At 45.1% G+C, this 23407-nt stretch overlaps 1 protein-coding gene across 3 annotated transcripts; it reads left to right on the top strand.

Annotated features, from left to right (window-relative positions):
* On the top strand, positions 1 to 23407 carry RNF19B (ring finger protein 19B). 3 transcript variants are annotated; one of them, XM_084784638.1, is made up of 10 exons: positions 1 to 796; positions 11220 to 11425; positions 12803 to 12947; positions 14586 to 14748; positions 15190 to 15304; positions 16887 to 17027; positions 18144 to 18351; positions 20489 to 20620; positions 21380 to 21873; positions 23277 to 23407. In XM_084784638.1, exons 1-9 carry the CDS (start codon positions 174 to 176, stop codon positions 21843 to 21845), a joined length of 2199 nt encoding a protein of 732 aa, XP_084640764.1. In that variant the 5' UTR covers positions 1 to 173; the 3' UTR covers positions 21846 to 21873; positions 23277 to 23407. The 3 variants fall into 3 exon arrangements, with proteins under 3 accessions (XP_084640764.1, XP_084640763.1, XP_084640765.1); XM_084784637.1 differs by lacking the exon at positions 23277 to 23407 and having other exon boundaries at positions 2 to 796; positions 21380 to 22181; XM_084784639.1 differs by lacking the exon at positions 23277 to 23407 and having other exon boundaries at positions 4 to 796; positions 12806 to 12947; positions 21380 to 22181.

Here is a 23407-nt window from a genome sequence, read left to right on the forward strand (position 1 = left end):
CCGCGGCGCGCGGGGCGGAGGCTTTATAACCACTTCCTAGCGGCCGGTCGGCTTGTGTCTCCGAAGAGAGCTGCCGAGGCGGCGGCGGTGGCCGTGTCGCCCGCTGTTGGGGGCCGCTGAGGCGGGAGCTGCGGTGGCGCTGGGCGCCCCTGGCTCCTCAGCCTCTGCTGGCCATGGGCTCCGAGAAGGACTCCGAGTCTCCGCGCTCCACCTCGCTCCATGCGGCCGCCCCCGACCCGAAGTGCCGCAGCGGCGGCAGGCGCCGGCGACTCACCTTCCATAGCGTCTTCTCTGCCTCGGCCCGCGGCCGCCGCGCCCGGACCAAGCCTCAGGCCGAGCCGCCGCCCCCGGCCGCGCCGCCGCCGCCTACCGCCCCGGCCCTAGCTGAGGCCCAGGCCCCGCCGATGGAGGCGCTGCCCGCCGAGCCCGCAGCCGAGGCTGAGGCGGAGGCCGCGGCTGCCGGGCCGGAGGAAGACGAGGCGGCGGAGGGCGGCGGTGGCGCGGAGGAGGTGGAGTGCCCGCTGTGCCTGGTGCGCCTGCCGCCCGAGCTGGCCCCGCGCCTCCTCAGCTGTCCGCACCGCTCGTGCCGGAACTGCCTCCGCCACTACCTGCGCCTGGAGATCAGCGAGAGCCGCGTGCCTATCAGCTGCCCCGAGTGCAGCGAGCGGCTCAACCCACACGACATCCGTCTGCTGCTGGCCGACCCGCTGCTCATGCTCAAGTACGAAGAGTTCATGCTGCGCCGGTACCTGGCCTCGGACCCGGACTGCCGCTGGTGTCCAGCCCCTGACTGCGGGTAAGCTCGGGGGCGTGGTCGCGAGGGACTGTCCCTGGGGCAGCGGGTGTCACCATCACCACCACCCCCTTCCCCAAGAGGGAGGAGAGGAGGATGCCCAGCAGGACAGAGAGACGAGGTGGTCCAGAGTAACCGACCCTCGGACCGGCCCTGCAACCGGTCTGGTGGCACTGGGCACCCTATACCTACTTAGGAGCTTTAGGTAGTGGCTGATGGCTGAAGAGAAGGGAACTGTCTATTAAGGCAGGAGACCTGGGTGAGCAGGGCTTGGTTGTGTGTGTGTTCGTTCGTGTTCCCGTAACGATAGAGATATTTGTTAAAGGAGAGAATGAAGATGCCCTACTGAAGGGGCAGCGCTTCCGAGGGTTGTGTCCATTTGAGGGGCGCACCTATTAGCAGCATTGCAGGAGAAGGCGTGTTCTTCCTCACAACCACCGCTGAAAGTTGAGATGCGGGAGATGAGAGAAGGCTGCTGACTAACCGAGCTCTAGGGGCACTCTGGGTACTGCGTGCCGTGCTAAGCGATTGGCAGGCACCTTGTGTGGTTAACGTGCTGCCGAGGGCAGGGGGAGTGGTGGACAGACTTTCTGTCCAGGGAGACCAATGGGGCACAGAGATGGTGTCTTCCCAGGAGTTGATTTGTTGGGAGAAAATGTGTTTGCCTATCCTTTTAACCTTAGATCTGTATGACAGTCTTTCAAGTGTTCTCTATCTAAGCTTGATTTCAAAGGTCAGTGAATTAAAATACTCTGCAGAGTGGGAATACCTGATTTCCCTATCTGAAGCTTTCAGTGGTTAAAAACCTTTCGTTAAAAACCTCGTTAAAAACCTGGTTGTCACCGCCTCTCCAATCTATGAATGGCCAAATGGAGCCAAGAAGAGGCTCTTCTGTGTGGTGGGGAGTCAATGCTGCCATTGCCTGTTCTGTGACCTTGGGCAGATTAATTATATTCTTGTGTGTCATGTTTTGGGGGCAGAAGATTCTCGGGACTCCTTGAAGCGCCTAGTGTAAACGTTATGCTAGTAAAAAGCTATGTGAACCCTTGCTTCAAAGGATTTAAAAGCTTTTAATTGTAGCCTGTGTATCCAGGCTGAGCCAGGCGTTCCACGATGCTGCCATTGCTCCCTTCAAAAGGGGCTGTTTAGGAAGGGTGTCACAAAGTGCCAGACTTGTTGAGAAGTGGGTGTATTTAACTTCATTGAGATGGAGTTTCTAAATTACTTGGAAATAGGGTCAAAGGTGCCCAGATCCCTTTCACTTTCTGTTTAGTGAGTACCAGGAAGGGCCTGTAGGCACTTGAAAAGGTCTGCTTGTGTCTGGTGGCCTTACTGGCTTTGGGGAGGTTAATTTTAGAATACTCAAGTTTTGCAGATACTCTTGGTTTATTTTCTGAGCAAAAAGGATATTAGTTTAGGAAAGCAACTGCTTGATTAATTACATAATAGTGTATTATTTGAATTTTAACTATAAAATATGACTTCCCTGATCATCTTTTTGGGAATGCTCCCCAATTTGTTTTTGATTGGTTTTTTGTTTGTTTGTGTTTGGTTGTTTGGTTGGTTGGTTTGGTTTGGTTTTTGTTTTGGTGTTTTAAGACGGGCTTTCTCTGTGTAACAGCTCTAGCTCCCAACTTGTTTTTTAAAAGTCAATTTATGCCTTTATTCACATCAGTATTAGTGAACAGAAATTAATATATATATAAGCTTTGTGACAAATATGAACAAACCATTAGTGGTCTTAGAGTCATTTTCTTAATTTAACAAGATTTGGGGTAGGCTCACCAGACTCTGAGGTGTGGGGAAGGGGATTTGGGAGATGTGTGTGTATGTGTGTGTGTGGGGGGTTGGGTTTGTTTTTCTGTTTTGTTTGAGATTCTGTCAGATTCTACTTTTAATTAGTCAGAATACAATAATTATATGTACACTTTTTATCTGTATCTATGTGTTTAAAGAAAATAAAGTTTAGGGAAAGAAAGCAAGCCAGCATCTAGGTACCTGTGTGTCAGACATGCATATTTTAACACATCTTTATGTGAGGTTGATTTGATACTTTTACAAATGAGGAAAGTGGTATTTAGAGAAATTAAACAAAATGTTCAGGGTCATTGCAACAACAAACTGGTAGGCAATGAAACAAACCAGTGTTGGGATAGTCTTACTTCCAAAGCCAACAATATTTCTTCAACTCCTGTATTGCATGTCATCACAATCCTCATTTTGGGAATGTTCTAGCAAGTGTGGAACAATGCTGAGAGAGCCAAGGATGCTAGACCCTAGTTTCTTTTCTGACTAATAGTCTTACCTACTTTATTTTTCTTATCTGGCAGAGGCCTAATCCTTTCTTAAGACTTAAGAGGCTTAATTAATTAATGTTTATAAAGTGATATTGAAACATATATAGAGTCCTTTTATAATTGTTATTTTCCAGATAATAGTCTGAGTTCCCTAGGGACAATTGTTCTGCCCCCTCTTTTTAATAGAAAAATAGGTGTTGTGCTGTTCTGTGTGTGTGCACGAGTGTGTGAACACATGCATGCACATGCCTGCCTGCCTGTGAAGACCAGAGGTCAGTTTTGGCTGACCATTAAGTGCCAGGGTGCCTCTTGTCTCTGCCCCCTCAGAGCTGAATTCCAAGAATGTGCTAGCATTTTCTGTGTAGCCCTGGCTGTCCTTGGATTCACTCTGTAGACCAGGCTGGCCTCGAACTCACAGAGACCTGCCTCCGGGGTGCTGGGATCACAGGTGTGGCCCTCCATGCGCGCTGCAGCCCCTTATTTTGCTTGTCCTTGACTCTAATCCTCCTGCCTCTACATGCTGAGTGCTGGGGCTTTAGTCTGTGCCACTACGCATGGTTTATACAGTGCTGGGGACTGAATCTAGTGCTTTGTGAATGCCAAGCAAGCTTTGTGCATGCTGAGCTAGAGTGTTGCTACTTAGCCAAGACTGTCTCAAACTTTTTTTTTTAAAGATTTATTTATATTATGTATACAGTACTCTGCCTGCATGTATACCTGCAGGTCAGAAGAGGGCATCAGATCACATTATAGACAGTTGTGAACCACCATGTGGTTGCTGAGAATTGAACTCAGGACCTTTGGAAGAGCAGTCAGTGCTCTTAACCTCTGAGCCATCTCTCCAGCCCCATGTCTCAAACTCTAGATCCTCCTGTGTTAGCCTCCCCATTGATGAATTGGATTACATGTGTGCACTACCTTGTATAGATTTATTTATTTTGTTTGTTTTCTTTCTTTCTTTATTTTTAAATTAAACTTCTATTATTCTGGGTCTGGAAAAAAATCTTGTGTAAATATTAAAAAAAAGAGGCCCTAAATGTCATTTATGTCTCCCTACACCTGACTGTGTTTATTTGCCCACACATCACTCTTGATAGCCAAATTGACCAAGTCTTCCCATGTATGTATGTGTACACTCTTCATGCTAAGTGACTTTACACATACATATGTACACATACATAGACACACACACATATATGTTTTTTTCAGATATTTTAACAGGTTTATTTATAATTGTTATGTAGTTGAACTGTTGAAATGTGTTTACTGAAACATAATAGGTTTTTTGAGATGGTCTCCATGTAGCCCTGGATGTCCTGAAACACCCTGGAGACCAGGCTGACTTGAACTAACAGAGATCTGCCTGCCTCTGCCTCCCAAGTACTGGGATTAAAGGAGTATGCCACCACTGCTTGGCTTTCTTTCTTTCTTTTTCTTTTTCTTTTTTTTTTTTTAATAACTGTAGGACAGAACAGAGTTCTGATACTTCTTTTCTTGTATGGCTTTATCATTGAGAGAACCAATTTCAATGGGGAAATACACATATTATTAATATACCAAATACTGTGGTAACAAGTGTAATCTTTTTTTAAACAAGTGTAATCTTAAAAGTATACTTCTAAGTGAAATAAAATTAGCTTAAAATGCAAATAGCTTGCATTTTTTTTAGTTCTTTGTGGTGAATCTTCAAAGTATTATCTCAATGAAACAGTAAATTCACTTTAGCCACATGCACATAGATGGTAGAAATATACTTTGTAAAGGAGAAACCAGTTCAAAGAAGTTTGTGGGGTTCATGCTTCCTCCCTAATAAGTGGCACAGTTGACCTCTTATCCTTTTGAGTCTCTGCCTAAGTGTGTCCTTTCAGAAACTCACAAATGATATAACTGTGTTTTTTTCCTCTCAGATGTTGTATTGTCCATCTTTAATTTTCAGAATCTCTGAGAGACTGAGGGGTGAATAGAGTGGGCAGCAGACTTTCCTGTCCTACAGGGCCAGGGCCTCGGAATAGCAGCAGCACTCAGGCTATCCTGACCTAAATTCTGTTGCAGGTCTGGTCTCTGGCGTCTCATTGCTCCCTCCATCCCTAGAGTCCTGCCTCCCCGGTCCCAGCAGATAGTGTGGGCTGTTGGCCTTCCCACACTGCAGGACTGGCCATCTTGTCAACAGGAAGCTTCTGTTCATTTCTATGTAGTGTATTAATTTTATATAGTACCTTTGTGAGAAAGGAACAAGCTCCCTGGATGAGAGAGATTTCACATTCAGTAAAGGAATTTTCTTTGATTTGTTTGCGTTAGAGTCTCACAATCTATCCCTTTCTGGCCTCAAACTTGCAGCAGTCCTTTTGCGTCTGCCTTCTGAGCTCTGAGACTACAAGTGTTCCCCATCATGCCCAACTAGCACCTTTCCTTTCCAAAGCCTTCCTCAGTCTCTTCCCAGTTTGTTGTTGTCGTTGCTTTGCTTTTTGTTTTGCTTTGGTTTTGGATGCTGGGTAGTGAGCTCACGGTCTCAGTGCATGCTAGATCAGCACTTCTACCATTGAGCTGCACCCCAGTGGCCTTCAGCCTTTTCTGTTAATCTGCCCCCTTACTTTTTGTTCTACAGCTTTTGCTTGAGTCTGTCTCAGCCTCCATGTACACTCAACTTCCAGCTCAGTGAGACTTCTTTCTCACATTTGCTAAAGTACTTAAAAATGTACACTGATTATAACCTATAAGATATGTTCTGGGTATAAAAATCACTTACTTGCCTGACATGGTGACACATGCCTGTAATTCTGGGACTGCAAAGAAAGGGAGAGACAAGAGGATTACTGCAAGTTTAAGGCTTGCCTTAAAGAAATCCATGCCTGGGAGATAAAAGTAGATAAAGCATTTAAAGCCCCAGTACAGTAAGTAGTGTGCAGAAGTGTAAACACAGGACAGTGTCCTGAGAGTGGGGTCTGGTTCCATTAGCATATTATCCTAGTGCGTTCCCAGCTAGCTGAAGCTACATGGCAAGACCTTATGAAAAATAAAACTTCACCTATTTAATCTGTCCTTGTTTCAAAAGTTTCTTTATAGCTCCCAACTTTCCAGTCATCTCTTTGTTATTTATTTTTGTTTTGAAATAGGGTCTCCTATGTCTTGTCGTCCATGATGGCCTCAGACACAAGACCTTCCTGCTGCAGCCTCCCAAGTGCTGGCATTACATGCACGTGACACTATACCCTGCTCATTTCAACCATCTTTTGGTTTTATTTTCTATCAGCATTTTTCAAGACAGGGTTTCTCTGTGTAGTCTTGGTTGTCCTGGACTTGCTTTGTAGACTAGTCTGGCCTCGAATTCACAGAGATCCACCTGAAAACCTCTGTTTCCAGAGTGAACTTCTTCTTAGACTTTTAAGATAGGCTTTTTTTTTTTTTTTTTTTTTGCAAGGGGAAGGGTGGCAATGTTGAGACAGAGTTTCTGTGTTAAGATAGGCTCTTACACAGTCCAGACTGGCCTCCAACTTACTATGGAGCTCAGGTTGACCTTGATTTCCTGATCCTGAATGCTGGGATTACATTGTTACCACCACACTAAGTATGTTAATATTTACTATAAAATTTGCCAGTGCTGTGGGGCATGGTGGCACATGCTTTTAATCCCAGCACTGAGGGGGCAGAGGCAGGCGGATCTCTGTGAGTTCAAGGCCAGCCGGTCTACAAAGTGAGTCCAGGACAGCCCAGCCTACACAGAGAAACCCTGTCTCAAAAAACAAACAAACAAAAACTTGCCAATGCTAATATGCTGTGTGGTATATGATATAACTTTCCAAACTCAGAGCATCAAGAATCATATATGTCCCCAACCAGCCATGGTATCTTTAAGTATTAACTATTTGCCATCTTGTTTATTTGTTTGTTTTTGAGACAGGTGTCCCTATATAGCTTCAACTCTCCTAGAACTCACTCGGTAGACCAGGCTGGTTTTGAATTCACAGAGATCCAGGACAGCCAAGGCTACACAGAGAAACCCTGTCTCAAAAAGGATCTCAGGGTCCATTTGTAAATGAGTAATCTTGTTAACTTGTAAGACTTGAAGACCAGAAGTAGAGACGTAATGTAGGAACATGCTCCCTTGACTACTGGAGTCTGTTGCTGCATAATTAATTGTATCCTAATGGGATATTTTGTCCAGGGCTGAAATTAAGATAGTCTGCCACACTGTGATGTTTCTGAAGATTTCAACATAAAAGTTGTGGGACGTGGGGAAGAACATTCTGTGCTTGAGGCAGCATGTAACTTCTTACACCCTACTTTAAGCTTCAAGATAGCAACCATGAATGCTTGGTTAAACTAAACAGCAGAGTAGAAGAGAAGCCCCTCCAGGATAGGACGTACAAGAAAAGGAGGACCATAGTCAGGGTACACTGAGTGCATGATGAGGGATTTATTCCAACTAGGGAAAATTTCCTTTAATTAGAAGCTTTACCCTTAAGATGAATTTTTATAAAATTGTAGGATTAAGTTATAGTGCATGACATATAAAAAGCCAAGCACAGATGGCTAAGATGAAAATGTGGCTAGCGATGGCAAGAAGAGCTAGAAAACCCTGAGGAAAGCCAAAGAACCAAAGCAAAGAAAGGTCCCTGTCCTGTGCCCAACACACGTCTGCTGAGCAGGAGTCCAGTGTGGCGGGAGAGGTACACACGTACACAGGCTATAAGGTGCTCTTGAAACTGCACTGCACAGATAGGCTACCATCTGCCTGGAGAGGTTAAGTAGATTTTATAGAGAAGATTTAAGCTGGTTCAATGTACATAGACATTTGAGCTGGTTCTTTTTTGGGGTTGTTATTGTTTTCAAGATACGGTTTCTCTGTTTAAGAGTCCTAGCTGTCCTAGAGCGCGCTTTGTAGACCGAGCTGGCCTTGAACTCACGAGATCTACCTGCCTTTGTCTCCTGGGTGCTGGGATTAAAGGTGTTCACCACCATGTCCAGCTTGAGCTGGTTCTTAAATGGCTACTTACCAAAAAAAAAAAGAAGAAGAAGAAGAAGAAGAAGAAGAAGAAAGAAAGAAAAAGGTATCACTGGGCAAAAGAAGAGAGCAGGCAAAGGCAGAAGTCCAGTGCAGTATATGCCATAGCGTTCGGTGCAAGGTTATGAACGCAGTTTTAGAATGTTGAGCTATACCTGGAGGCAGCAGGCTCCTCTGCCTCCATTAAGAGGGATAGAAGCTAAGGTTTGGAGGTTTAAGTTTATCCATGTCATGCAGTATGAATCAGCACAGAGTAGGTGCCCCAAAACAGGAATTCCAAGTCTTGTGCCCTGAGTCACTCTGTGTCATAGTGGTAGACTGCCATAGAGTCATCAGTATTGGGGGTTATTTTACTTCCTTGGAACCAAATTCTACTCATAAAATTAGCTTCCCATTGTTTGGTGTGCCAGTCTATGGCCTCTGTCTATAGTGCTTCAGTTGTTATTCCTGGAAACTTTGAGGACTGTCTGCTTACTGCCCAGGGAACGGACGCCAGATCCACCAATATAGAGAGAAACAGGGTAATATGCAGTGTGAAATTGCAGCTCATACTTTTACACTCTGCTCATATGGATATGGGGCAGACAGAAAATGAGGCAGCCCATGCTCAGGTTTAACAGTGAAGGAATTGGAAAGGAAGTTGGGGGGAAAGAAAGAAAAAAAAACTGAAGGGTGTGGCCAGGTGGTGGAATATGAGTTTACAAAGTACTGGATTCGGTCCTTAGTACCCTTACACACATACACACAATATTAGTGTAATAAGCACGTAAACCATGTGAGGTAGAAATGGGTTATGAAGAGTTTAAGGCCTCCCCATTGGTACTCTAATTAATGTGTATCTTTAGAACTTAGCTTATTATTTTTCAGAAGCCATCTATACCTTTCCATTTAATACAAATAGCAAGCAAATTACTTGTTTTTTCTAAGATACATTGTTTAATAGTTGTTTTTCCTGCTAGCTGAGGTAAATCTGCTCAGAACTCCTACAGTATATGAGTCATCGTATTTATACATTGACCTAGTCTCACTCTGTTCTTTCTGAGAATATTTAGGAAGCCTATTATGTGACAGGAGATAGGTACATTGGAATTTCATATCTGAAGCACAATTTTCAAATCAATCTAAGTATTTAAATTGCTATAAATGAACATGTTGTATATATTAATAAACAAGAAAAGTATAGAATAAATCAGGAATCCCTTACTAGCATTTATAGATTGTTTGAGAACTTTGGCTATTAGTGAAAAGTGTAAACTAGAGGACAGCAAAACACAGATGACAGTAAACCTTTGAAAATTGTGTTTGAGGACTAGTGAGATGGTGCAGCAGTGAAGAGCGCAGACAACTCTTCCAGAGGACCTGAGTTCAATTCCTAGCACCAACATCAGGTGGCTCACACCTTCCTGTAACTCCATCTCCAGGGGACTTGACACATCTGAGCTCCACAAGCATCTCCTGTGTGTGCGTATGGTCACACATGTACACATAATTAGAAATAAAACAAATCCTTTTTAAAAACTGTGTTTCTCTTAAAGTACTTTTTAAATTTAATTAATTTTACAGTGTCTGGGACTGAACAAACTCAGGGCCTGCACATACTAGGTAAAAGCTCTACTACTGAACTGTATCCCAGCCTTTTCATTTTAAGCAAATGTCTACTTGTAAGGGCAGTCTGAGCATTTCCTTGACATTATTAAGATTTGATTTAAAATCTAGTAGTTTTAAACATACAAGATTGTTATGGGGAACTAATTCTTAGCAAACTAGAAAGGGGGCTGATGTTAGCACTGACATTCTGCAATAGTGTATCATTAACCATGTATCAGCAGAGACAGGGAGGGACAACTGTGTGTGTTAGTAAGAGCTTAGTAGTAGTAGGCTCTAGAAGTGTTAAGGAAGAAGACATTAGGGAGCTGGCAGTTGGTTAGGAGCATGGGCTCCTCTTTGAAGGGACCCAGGGTCAATTTCTCACACCAACATGGTGGCCATAACTGTCCATAACTCCAGTCCTAGGGGTTTGATGCTCTCTTCCGGCCTCCAAGGGCACAAGGCATGCAGATGATGTACATGCATACCTGCAGACAAAACGCTCATACACATAAAAATAATCTTAAAAAGAAAGAAAGAAGGCGTTAAAAGGTATAGAACTAAATTAGGAAAAGAGAAAAAGGAAAGCTGAAAAGCAGGGCTCAGCAGTTAGGGCATGTACTGCTCTTGCACAGAACCCAAGTTCAGTTCCTGCACCATGTTGGATAGTTCACAGCTGCCTGGAATTCCACTGCAGAGACTCTAAGGCCCTCCACAGGTGTCTGAGCACTGCACTCATGCACTTACCCACACACAGACACACAGCATACATGTAACTAAAACTAAATCTGGGCTCTGGAAAGAGCACTTGTCCTGCAGAGGACCCAGGCTCAGTTTCCAGCACCCTCATTGGTGGTGGGTCACAGTCACCTGTTAACTTCAGTTTCAGATGATGCAGTGCCCGTTGTGGCCGCCTCAGGCTCAGACACATACTTGGTGCACATATACAACATGCAGTCAAACCCTCAGACACATAAAATAAAAACAAATCTTTTTAAAAAGAAGAAAGAAAGAAAAGAACTTTCAACGGACTGAGTCTGTTTCACACTGTGATCCGGCCAGCTTCACTATGGATTTTAAAATGAAAGAGGACACATGCTTTCAGTTTTTTCTGTAGCTCTTTATTTTTACATCTGTTCTTTTTTTTTTTTTCATGTAAACAAATTTGAGTCTCTCTAAATTAGCAAACCATGAAAGGAAATTGTTGTATACCCTTTTATTTATGAAACCGGACATGGCAAACTGCTCTTGAAGCAGCTTTAACTGATTGGACAAGTGCTAGGAATTCAGGCTAAGTATGTGCCCTTCTGTTTTCATGAAATAAACTGTTCTGTTTTTTCACAAGAAGAGTAGGTACAATTAGTCTACTTGAGGTATGTGCTCGAATGTGTGTGTGTGTGTGTGTGTGTGTGTGTGTGTGTGTGTGTGTGTAGTCTTTGTATCATATATCGTGGTACCAAACAGTGTAAGCTGATGAGTATTGCCTGTCTTTGTCAGCTCAGTCTACCTTCCTGTTGTTTCTTCTGGCTTCCTTACCCAGTTACGCTGTTATTGCCTATGGCTGTGCCAGCTGCCCAAAGCTAACCTGCGAGAGGGAGGGCTGCCAGACTGAGTTCTGCTACCACTGCAAGCAGATATGGCATCCAAACCAGACCTGCGATATGGCCCGTCAGCAGAGGGCTCAGACTTTACGAGTTCGGACCAAGCACACTTCAGGTCTCAGTTATGGGCAAGAATCTGGACCAGGTATGAGTTGGCGATATCTCTTTTGTCTCCTTATTTGGTATCTATAATATATTGTGACTCTCCAAAACTAAAAGAGATTGTCTTACTATATAACCCTGTATCCTTGTGATCAGAAAATATTTGAGTCTTCTCAACAGCTGAGACTACAGACACATTTCCTGGCTTGGTTGAACTGTTAATGATAGATCTGCTGTGTTGCTTCTTGTTGACTATGATAGTTAATCCTAGCTGTGGAACATTGGAAGACAGTAAAATGGAACTCTTAAGTTGCTGTCTTCATAATTGTCTCAGCTTGGAGAGTACTGTGGGGTTTTCACAAGGGGCAGAAAAGCATTTAGTCAGCATTAAGCGTCCTCTGCTTGCCATCTAGTTGGAAGTGTGTCACAGCTTTTGAAGTAGGACACAGATTCAAGAAAAGAAAACAAATACTAGTGTGGGTTAATGAGTAACCTGAAAGGGGAAGTGTCACCGTCACTGTCCACCTTTGATTGTGAAGAGCAATCTATAAAATGTCAGCATCTGTTAGATGTACCTTGTCTTGCAGATGTCATTTGAGAAAGTTAGTAGGAGGCAAATTATGCCATTTGATTTTTTTATTGCACAACATAATCTTTGAAATTGTCATTTTGGTAGGATAGTTTGTAAATTCCTGTGAAAATTACCTGGTGCATGCTATACAGATACTCAGTTGGGTTTTGATTTTTAAATTTGAAAGTGTCATGGGAAGGCGTGGTAAACTGTTAGCAGCACAAGTTAGCTTCCTGAAGAACCACTGTCAAAACTGACCAACCAGGCTGCAGGATTTTCTTGCTCTAATGCCCTGATTTCCATCTCTCAGCCATGGGCAGGTGGAAATTCCATTTGCCTTGGAACCATCAGTCTCATTGGGTGAGGGGTGGGGGTCTCCTTGCCAAAATGCTACTCAAGTGCGGTGTAAGATGCCAGTTATTGGAAAAGCTTAACATGAAACAGGATCCATTTTATGCAAACTCATGAGTCTGAGAGTGCAGCTCAGGTGTTAGAATGCCCACCTGGCATGCACTAAGCCCTGGGATGGAGCCCAGCACCACATAAATCAGACATGGTAGCATTCCCTTATCTCAGCACTCAGAAGATAAGGGTAAGGGATCGTAAATTCAAGATCATCCTCAGCAATTTCAAGCTGGCCTGAGATACATGAGGCCCTGTCCCAAAAACAAACACAGCAAGAGCTCTGGATATAGCCGGCCTTCCAGTAAAGTGTTACACAATTTGGAATTGTCAGGCAAAATCTCCTGACTGCCTTGTCCTCGTTTCTTACATAGACTCTTAGGAATAATAAATTCAGACTAGATTGAACTGGGGATGTTTGTCTCCCTGTCTTTCCTCCCTGCCTAGCAGATGACATCAAGCCGTGCCCACGATGCAGTGCTTACATTATCAAGATGAATGATGGGAGCTGTAATCACATGACCTGTGCAGTGTGTGGCTGTGAATTCTGCTGGCTTTGCATGAAAGAGATCTCTGACTTGCATTACCTCAGGTAAGGTGGGACACATATCCATTGCTTTGTTGTCCTGCTCACTTTCTCATTTAGGGAAAAGGATGCCAAAGAGCCATTTACAGAATGAGGAAACCAAAGAGTTCCTTTAAAGCACACCTCTGCTTTCTCCACTGGCCTGGTGACTGTCCTCATCACCCTGCTTTCTTACCTGCTGTGTGGCTTTTAAGGCTTCCCACAGTCTGGCCTTAGTTTCCCTGTCCAGTCATGCTGTTCCCTGTCTCTTGCCTCCAGATTTGTTGATGTTACCTTAGTGTCCACAGTTTGTTTCTGACCACTTCAGCCTCCTGGTATCCCCCTTTGCCTCAGTTTGTTCAGTTCTTTATGGGCTTACTTATTTTTTAGTTATTTCTTTTGTGTATGTATGCACTTGTGTGCACCATACCATGCATGCGGAGGTCAGGACAACTTGTGGGGGTCAGTTCTTTTCATCTGTCATGTGAATTGCAGGGGTTGAGCTTAAGTCAAGCAAGAGCTTTAGCGCCCCCCCCCCCCCCCCCCCCCCCCGACAACCCTCACCCCTTTGGAGACAGTATCTCACTGTGAGGCTCTGGCCCAGAACTACCTATGTAGACCAGGCCTACCACTCACAGAGATCTGTGTGCTTCTGCCTCCTGTTTAAAGGTATGCACCACCATGTTTGGCCTTGGCTTGGTTTTGGAGGAGGGCTGGCTAATTTTGTCCTAAGTTTGACATCCTGCTGCTTCAGCCTCCCCCGTGCTAGGGTGACAGACATGTGCCACTAGGTTTGGTGCACAGAGTTCTTACTTATCCTTGAAAAGCAGCTTAAATGCACTCCATCCACCGCCTTCCCATTTCTGCTGTATTCTTCACTGCATTCCTTTATCTTTTGCTATAAGTGTTGCTGCTTCTTGGTACTTCGTGGTCATGTCTTATCTCATAAACTGTGGTCTTTGTACAGTTCCTCCATGAGGTAGGTTCTAAAGAATTGAGTGAATGTTACATAATTGCCCTAAAGGAGTTAACATTTACAAACTTTATTGTGAGATTAGACACCTCATTTCCAGTTTAGTGAAAATTTGAAAGCTTATATGTAACAGAGACACAGGGATGAATAAGACAGAGTTTCTTCTTTTTATATTGCTAGGCTTATCAAGTAGAAGAGGTAGCACAGGGGAGCGAGGTAGAGGGGCCAGACACAGGAGGCTAAGGGTCAGAGTAGCCGTATTCATAGTAGAGCCTGAAAGAAAAGGCATGATGAGTCTCTGAATCTTTCCCCAAGAATGTGCTTTGTGTCTGTTAGGTGGGAGGGACATGTGACATGAGACTACAGAGTCTGGGTCATGACTGTGGGACACAATACCTTGGGTGAGGTGTCAAATGCAGAGCTATGCAGGATCTCAAGTGCCAGTCAGGATAATTGCATCAGGTAAGGAGGTAGAGGTAAGCAAAGTAGAAGAAACGTTCAGTTTACCAAAACCACCACACCCAGAACCCCTTGTTGTTGCTCTCCTTGTCTAATGGATATGTTTTCTATAGCTTCCTGTCACTGAGTCAGTCAGTCTTGTGGAAAAGATGGTGATTGCTCCTATTAAGCCCTCTGGCGACCATAGCTGTGTTTGTGATGCTGCCATTAACTTCAGCATGTTTCCTCTGTAGTCCCTCTGGCTGCACATTCTGGGGCAAGAAGCCATGGAGCAGGAAGAAGAAAATTCTCTGGCAGTTGGGCACATTGATTGGCGCTCCAGTGGGGATCTCGCTTATTGCTGGCATCGCAATTCCCGCCATGGTCATCGGCATCCCTGTGTACGTTGGGAGGAAGGTAAGACATGCCTTTCTGTGCCTGCTCCAGCTTTGGCTTTGTTGGCAACAGTTTGAAAGAAAAAAAAAAGGAGCTTATATTTCAGAGCTTCGTGAAAACCAGCTGGTTTGTAGATAAAAATAACTTTAATTTCTTAAATGGATTTTTATAAATCCCCATGAGATCTGAAAGTTCTTATTAATATCCTGGGCCTGGTTTGTCTCAGGGACTTAAGGTGAAACATTGAGCTTCATTCCCCTGAGCTACTTTGTCTTTTCTTGGATTAGCGTTTCCTGCATTCATTTATATTTTCCAGGTCTGGGTTAGGTTAAAATTTGAGAAAGATCCCTCTTTGGGTGGAGGGTATGTTCTAATATAACTTGCAAATGAACATTTGTCCTTTTTCCCCTGCAAAATACTAATGTCCTGACCTGCTGACCTGGATTTTCTTTTTATTCTTAGATTCACAGCAGGTATGAGGGAAGGAAAACCTCCAAACACAAGAGGAATTTGGCCATCACAGGAGGAGTGACCTTGTCAGTCATTGCGTCCCCAGTGATTGCTGCTGTCAGTGTCGGTAAGTGAGTGGGGCCTGCAGCTTCTCCATTAGCTTACTGCAGCAGGTCAGCCAGCTGGCCAGGGGCTCTGTTGTGGAGACACCTACGTCCTATGCCGACTTCACTTTGGTAGTTAACATTTTGTATGTTCATGTATGTAGTGTGAGGGCAGGATGACTTGTGAATGCAGAAGTCCTGGTGGAAGCCAGAGACCATTCTTAGCAGCCACTCACCTAGTTTTTAAGAATCAGGTAGGTTCTCTTACAGGCCAGGAGCTGCGAAGTTAGCGAGGCTGGCTGGCCAGCAGGCCCCGAGGATCCATCTGTGTCTGCCTCTTCAGCACCCAGTAAAGTATTATAACTCTACACCAGCACTTTCATCATTTTTACATGGGATTGAACTTATGTCTTCATGCTTTAGGATAAAGCATTTTACTAGCTGAACCATCTCCCCAGCCTGGAAATTAAGTCTTAGACACTGTTACTATAATGATTTTTCAGTCACAATGCATTATCAGGGTGTGTCCTAGACTAGGGCCTAGAACTCAATCTAGCACACAGAAAAGGTTGCATTAATGAAAATTAAACACTAGATTTTTTTTCATCCTTTTCTTCTACTTGTTATAGGACTCACAAAATAACAACAACAAAAAAAAGAAACAAAGCAAAAAAAAAAAAAAAACAATTATTGTCTATTAACGCCTCACAGTATTTTGCAGGGTATGAGAGTTAATTTTAGAAAAATGTCAGCCTGGTATAGTGGTGCACCCCTTTAATCCCATCACTCAGGAGGTGAAAGAGGAGGGTCAGGAGTTCAAAGCCACCCCCAGCACGTTCAAGACCAAATTGAACAAAATGAGACCCTATTTCACAAAAACAAAATTAAGAAAACAATTCATTAGAAACTTAACATTTCATGAGTTTCATCATTTGTCAGCAGTGGTTCTAAATGTCTCACATGTGAACCTGTTTAGCCTTCACAAGTGCCACAAAGACAGCATAATTAGAAATAGAAAGGTGTATCCTATATAGTTGTCCCAGGTCATGAATACAGGTCAAGTCACTGGGACATGATGGTTTGCTTGTTTGTTTTGTTGGGTTTGCTTTTAATTTATTTTTATGTGCATTGTTTTGTCTGTATCACATGTGTGTCTGTTTGAAGGAGTCAGGTCCCCTGGAACTAGAGGTCTAGACGTTGTGAGTTGTGAGCTGCCATGTGGGTGCTGGGAATTGAACCCAGGTCCTCTGGAAGAGCAGCCAGTGCTCTTAACCACTGAGCCATCCCTCCAAACTTGAGTGTTCGATTCTTGATTGGTTCTCAAAGTTCAGCACTTCAACAGTGAAGGGAGTGGTATAAAATCAACGTACGTTCGCTGTGTCGGAGTCTACTTGTATATTCTCTTTTTCACTGTGAGGGCTCTATGGACAGACAGCCAATGGACCAAAGACATCCAGACCTTTATGACTCCACGCCTGCTTGTGTGTTACGCCAGGCAGCCCACTCTGTCTTTGGCTCTAGTGGTTTGCTTGTGCCCAGTCTGAGGGAGAACTGAGGCGGTTGCAGTCTACTGACCTGCCAACATGTTTCCGTCTCTTTCCTCAGGTATTGGTGTCCCCATTATGCTGGCATATGTTTATGGAGTTGTACCCATTTTTCTCTGCCGTGGAGGAGGCTGCGGAGTTAGCACAGCCAATGGAAAGGGGGTGAAAATTGAGTTTGATGAAGATGATGGTCCAATCACAGGTAAAGGAAGGCATTTTGTTTCCATTTGAATCTATGAAACAAAAGATAAAAAGTCAGTAGACTTGAACTCATTTTTACAGAGAAGTTGTCATTGGGTTTCTTTGCATAATGAGCTTTTTGAGGGGTAAAGTATTTTTAGCCTCTCATTTCTTGGTTCCAGAATTACTAGGTTAGTTCCTCTGGTATTTGCTATATGTGGCAGGCGTGAGCCAGAAGAACTTCAAGCACCTGGAGTGTGCTAGTAGTGAGGTGACCAGAATGCTCTGGAACTGCGCTGCGCTGTGTCATCTTTTAGAGGGCTTTACAGAGTTGCTGTCTTGCTTGCTTTTTACAGCAGCTCTCTGAAGAGGGAGGGCCTGGGTGTTATCCCCATTTCAGCAGGGCTTCTTCAAGTTTGTGTTTCAGTAGCAAGAGCTTCTGTAGACCTGATGAGCAGGCCTTCTGCCTCCTGCTTGGAGCACAGAGATTTGCAGAGCTTTCGGAAGCTTCGCAGTAGAAGCAGCACATGAACTAATCATATCTTAAAATGGACTGGAAGCACTTCCTTATAAGCTTAGCACTGGGGATGCTGATGCAGCAGAGGTCATGAGTTTAAGGCCAGTCTGGGCCACAGGAGAAAGAGAAAAACAAGTCAGGTGTGGTAGCTCACATCTATGACCCTAGCATTTGGTGGGAGACTGAGATTCGAGGGCATCCTGGGCTAAGTATTAACTTGAGGACAGCCTGGGCTATAGAATGAGACCTTGCTCATAAAACTTTTAAAAAAGGTGTGAGGTCAGACCAAATTGGATAAAAGTAGCTGCAGTGTAATAGAAATAGTAGTGGGCCTGCAGTTAAAGCCGGGTGTGACTTAAGTGACCCTCAGTAGTCACTTGATTTTAAATTCTTATTTCCTCATCTCAAATAAGGGCTGCTGGTCCCTAGGTATTAGAAAGATTAAATACAGATGTTAGCAGGCTGATGTGTGTGTCTACACATAGCAGCTGCTTGTTAAGTGACTATTGTAGTACTTTCCATATGAAAACCCTCTACTCTGAAGAGTCATTGCAGAAAAATGCCTACCAGACTGTTTTGATGCTACGTGTCTCAAATGGAGATATTTGGTTCTACCCACAGTGGCAGATGCTTGGCGAGCCCTCAAGAACCCCAGCATTGGGGAAAGCAGCATTGAAGGCCTGACTAGTGTACTGAGTACCAGTGGAAGCCCCACGGATGGACTCAGTGTTATGCAAGGCCCTTACAGCGAAACAGCCAGCTTTGCTGCCCTTTCTGGGGGCACACTGAGTGGTGGTATTCTCTCCAGCGGCAAGGGAAAGTACAGCAGGTAAGTGAAGAGGCAGTCTGTGACGAGCAGTTGAAATTAGTGTCAGCCACTTTGGTATACCAGGTATGCCGCATTTTGATTAGTCACCAGTGACATTTTTCTTCTACAAAGTTTACAATTCTTTGCATCATACTGGCTTTCTTCACAGAGTAGTGTTGACTTTAGATCTTGTCGCTGCTTCAGTAGGCTGCCTGCTCTAGGAAGCAGGAAGAGCAGAAGGCACTTTTAGGCTTATGGTTGGTTTTAGCTGTGTCATACTGAGTAGGAAAATCAATTGTATGAATGTGTGTTAAGAATCCGTAAAGCTTTGTTAGTAAAAATAACTGTGATTTACTTGCATTTTGCTGATGAGACCTACCATGATGCCATAATACGTATTCAGAGATATGTCCCCGGCATTAGATGAGAAGCAGTTAGTTGAATCAGTGGGGGAAGAGCGGCCTCATGGAGCACAGCAGGGCAGGAGGTAAGGGAGGTACTTGTCTCCAGGCCCCTGGAGGGCCTCCAGCTGGGAGAAAGATTAGTACTCTGTGACTTACTTTGGCAGAAAGAACCAAGTGACTGGCGTTGGCCTCTACTTATTTCAGTATGGTGTGGTAAACACGGGGGGAAGCTGTAGGAAGCCCCCAGAGAGGATAGACTGACTCCCCAGATCCTGAGCTGCTTGTCCTGGAAGGTTAGAGTAAGACCAGATGGCCACTTGGCTGCAAAAAAGATGCAAGTGGCAGATGGCAAGTGGACTAGATCCTTCACCCTTCACCTTGGTGTCCTTCGCTCACATGGGAACCTCTTAAAAATAGATTTTAGGAGCATATTTCCAGAGTTAATAGGTTAGAATCTCCTGGGGTGGGACCTAAGGGTGGTCTATGTTTAGAAAAGGCTCCCCAGATGAATCTAGTGTAGCCACCAGCATGAAACAGCCTCTGGCAGCCACCAAGTAAGTGGCCTGGTGGACTTTGAGGAAGCCTGTGCCCACTGAGTCAGCTGTGGCTGAGCTGAAGCTGGGACACAGGCCTGAGTGCACTCCTCACATTGCCCTCGTTTCCCTAGCGCAGAGAAGCAGGCAGCAGGACGGAGGCCACTGCTGACCTAGCTGCATCTTCTGACTAGTGTCCCTTGTTAGAGTCTCCTGCCCCCACATGCCAGAGTATTCGCTGCTGTGCTCTCTTAAAGCCAACTCCCCTTGATGAGCCACAGACATAGTTGGAGCGTGACTTGCTGAGACTACAGCACAGCCGGCAGCTGTTGCATCCTGTGAAAGCCTTTCCTTTATGGGAAGTGAATGAGTCAAATGGGCTTGACTGGGAAATCCATTAAGGGGAAATACTGAAGTGCAGAACAAAATGGTGTTGAGCCAGAAAGGAAGCAGTTAGGGGTTCCCACCTTTGAAAACCATTAGGAGAGTGGTGTTGATGGAGGAGGGAGGAGGTTGGTTCCTATACGCCCTTCATTTTTACAGCCTGGAGTTAACTTATTACTAAGTGTTTGAGTTCTTCTTATGTCCAGGGTAGGAAGGGCAAAGTGTGAATGAGGTGTGAGCTCTTCCTTCGTGATACTCAGAGTGGAGAGAGGTGTGTAAACTGGGTCAGAAAGCTGAGTGCTCTGCTGAAGAGTGAAAAGAAATGGTGCCCCTTTCTTGTTAGACCTAGCAGAAGTATTTCAGGCAGAGGAAGGGAAACTTTTGAGAGAGGGCATAGTATGCAGAAAGACATGGAGGTGTAAAGTGTAAGTGAGGGTGGGTTGTGAAGCTGGACTTAACAAGAAAAGAAAGCTGAGCAGCTCACAAATGGGGAGGCTGCAGGTGCGTGTTGACAGGAGGGAACCCAAAGTAAGAGGGCGTTAGGATCTCTGGGTCTTTGCCTGCCTTGGCACTGCTCTAGAGGGTTGTTTGACTTTAGACCTCCTGGAGAGGAGCCCAAAGGTAATTATTTAGCTTAGTACCCAAGTTAAGCAGCAGCGCTGGGGACAGAGAGGAGGGGATGATCTCAGTTTCTAACATAAGAAAGGAGCTATGTGGGCATGTACTTGAGCTGTTTTACAATTGGAGATGATCCAACAGATGAAGAGATGTGTGCCAGGAAGCAGACCATCAGAACACCCAGGTCTCAATTAACTTGAACGTCCCCTCTTTACACAGGTTAGAAGTTCAAGCCGATGTCCAAAAGGAAATTTTCCCCAAAGACACAGCCAGTCTTGGTGCAATTAGTGACAACGCAAGCACTCGTGCTATGGCCGGTTCCATAATCAGTTCCTACAACCCACAGGACAGGTATGTGACCAGCCAGAGCCCAGGACAGCCTTTATTCACTGGACAGTAGGTCTTCAGGGGCTCACTTTCTCATCTTAGGCCCCGTGTGCCCTCTAGTGGGCGATGTGGTATTCTGCTGAGTCCATTGAGCACTTCTGTGGTCCTGGAGTGTTTAGCATCTCCTGGTTCTTCTTAGCACTTGCCTCTTAGAGATTCCCTCCCTCCATCCCTGCCTCCCTGTCTCTCTCTCCACCTCTTCGCCTTCTTTTTTCTAGCTGATGTAACAGTGTAACCACTCAAATGGAACTTAAAGAGCTGGATTGATGTTAGCTAGTGTCTGAGTCTAAGGCTCCTGCTGCCCTTTGCTGGATTTGGTTTCCATAGTCTCTTTCATTTGAGTCTCGCCTGGTGTGGTTGAGGTCCTCCATGCTGCATGGGTAATGGCTCTTGACTGTGGCGCAGGTGTAAAAGCTGCCAAGTTGCTTTCATGTTCATATTTAGAGTAGCATAGGGTGAGGCTCTTAGTTGGATTCTGGGAGCTCTTTTTAGATATTATAAGGAGAGCTTTTAAGGAGTGTACATCTCTCTCCCTCTCTCTCTCTCTCTCTCTCTCTCTCTCTCTCTCTCTCTCTGTGTGTGTGTCTGTGTGTGTGTCTGTGTGTCTGTAAGGCTCTGCTCCATTTTGACCCATCTCTTCTAACTACTTAAGCCAGAACTATTTTAGGAGCAGCTATAATATAACCTATGCATGACTCAGCAAAGCGAATTCTGTCCCCACAGAGAGTGCACCAATATGGAAATCCAAGTGGACATTGAAGCCAAGCCGAGTCACTATCAGTTGGTGAGTGGAAGCAGCACAGAGGACTCACTCCATGTCCATGCTCAAATGGCAGAGAACGAAGAAGAGGGTAGTGGTGCTGCTGGCGGGGTTAGTGGCGGCAGTGAAGAGGATCCCCCTGGCAAACACCAAAGCTGTGAACAGAAAGACTGCCTGGCCAGCAAGGCTTGGGACATCAGTCTGGCCCAGCCTGAAAGCATCCGCAGTGACCTGGAGAGCTCTGACACGCAGTCGGATGATGTGCCAGACATCACCTCAGATGAGTGCGGCTCCCCCCGCTCCCACACTGCAGCCTGCCCCTCGACCCCCAAAGCCCATGGTGCACCGAGCCCAAGTGCCCACAGGAACCTTGCTGCTCCAGCTGAGGGCCAGACTGCCTTGAAGCCAGAAGAGTGTGAAGTGGAGTGAAGGCCCTGCTCTGAGAAGCACACTTGTTGTAACTGCATCTTTTGGAATCTTTTTTGGGGGAGGGGAGGATTTATGTATTTTGTTTCAAAGATTTTCTGGTCAGGGTTCCCCCAGGGAAGTTCTGAGAAATTTACAATTTCTTACCAGATAAAAATGAAATTTTGCCTCTAATATCCCTCCCATTCTCCCCTCATTTTTAGTTTTAATTTATTGGTTAAACTGATGTTGGAGATCTGTGAGGTATGTCAAAGAATGTACATATGTATGTGTGTATATTGTATGTATGCTAACATATTATCAATGACACATTTTAATAAAGAATTCTGTAGTGAGTCACCTCATTTCACTGTCCTTGGCTTGGGTAGCCCTGCAGAGCCAAGTGTTTACTGCAAGAATAGTCTGTCTCTGATAATTGCTAGGCCTGGGAGTTTTTTAACCTCTAGGAAGAGGGTTTTACTCCATCCAGCTGCAGTGGAGTCACCTGTAAGCCAGCCACTCCTCCCGTGACAGTAAGGGGGCAAAGCCAGGCTTGCTCCAGATCTGACTGTCAGGCTGCAGAATGCCTGGCTGAGACTGCTGGATAGGGAGGAGACAGATAACTCCGTGTGCCCTCTAGAGGCAATTCTGCAGTTTTCCTGTTAGAGCCAGGCTTCATACCCACCACACTTACAGTCACTGTTAGTCTTTAGGGGTGGCAGAGTCTGCGGAGAGGGCTTGGCAAACCCTGCAGGGTTGCAAGTTAGGGAACAGGGTGTTTCTTTCTTTTCCAATAGGGGCCTGAAATCCAGAACCTTGTGCATGCTGTGCAGGCGCTCTACTCTGAGCTACATCCCAGCCCTAGGAGCAGATCCTTACCAAAGGGAGAGATGTTGCTGCACAACCACCAGGCAGTAGCGTAGGTGTTAGCTGTGCTCTCAGGCACACACTCCATTTTGCCAATCTAGTCTAAGGAAGACTAAGAAATCAGAGAGGAGACATGCAACCGAAATCTCCGCATCTAGTTTTACTTAATCTTACACGTTTATCCGAGCTGAGCTGTTGGTACTAGGAGTTTCAGCACTGTCTAGGGGTGTAGTTCAGCGGAAGAATGCTTGCCTAGCATATGCAAAGGTCTGTGCTCAATCCCCACCACCATGAAACAATAATAGTAATGATCATAAGTAATGTCTCTATTAACTGTTGCCTGGGGTTAATGGGAATGAAAGCACCTACAAAGAATTGCAAGGAAAGGGATCAAGAGACTCAATCTAAGTTTCTAGATCTGTCAGTAGCAGCTTCCTTTGTGACTTTCAGTTACTTTCTCGTGCCCCCATTTTTGCTCCATCCTTAAATCATGGCTAGGCCACTTGTCTATCACCTTAGCACTGGGCGCAGGAGAAGAGCTGAAAACATTTGTCTGAGGACCAGCTGCTTTTCTGTTTCCATTCGCAGGTGTACCTTGCTGGCCTGTGCAACAAAAGAGGAGGCATCCAGACAGCAGCCACCCTGAAGATCTACCCCTCAGGCACCACAGGCCACCTTGTATTTCCTTGCACCTTGGAACAGGAAATGCTCTTAATGGA

Source organism: Acomys minous (genome assembly GCF_964271855.1).
Source record: "Acomys minous genome assembly, chromosome: 6".
In the NCBI taxonomy this organism is placed as follows: Eukaryota; Metazoa; Chordata; class Mammalia; order Rodentia; family Muridae; genus Acomys; species Acomys minous.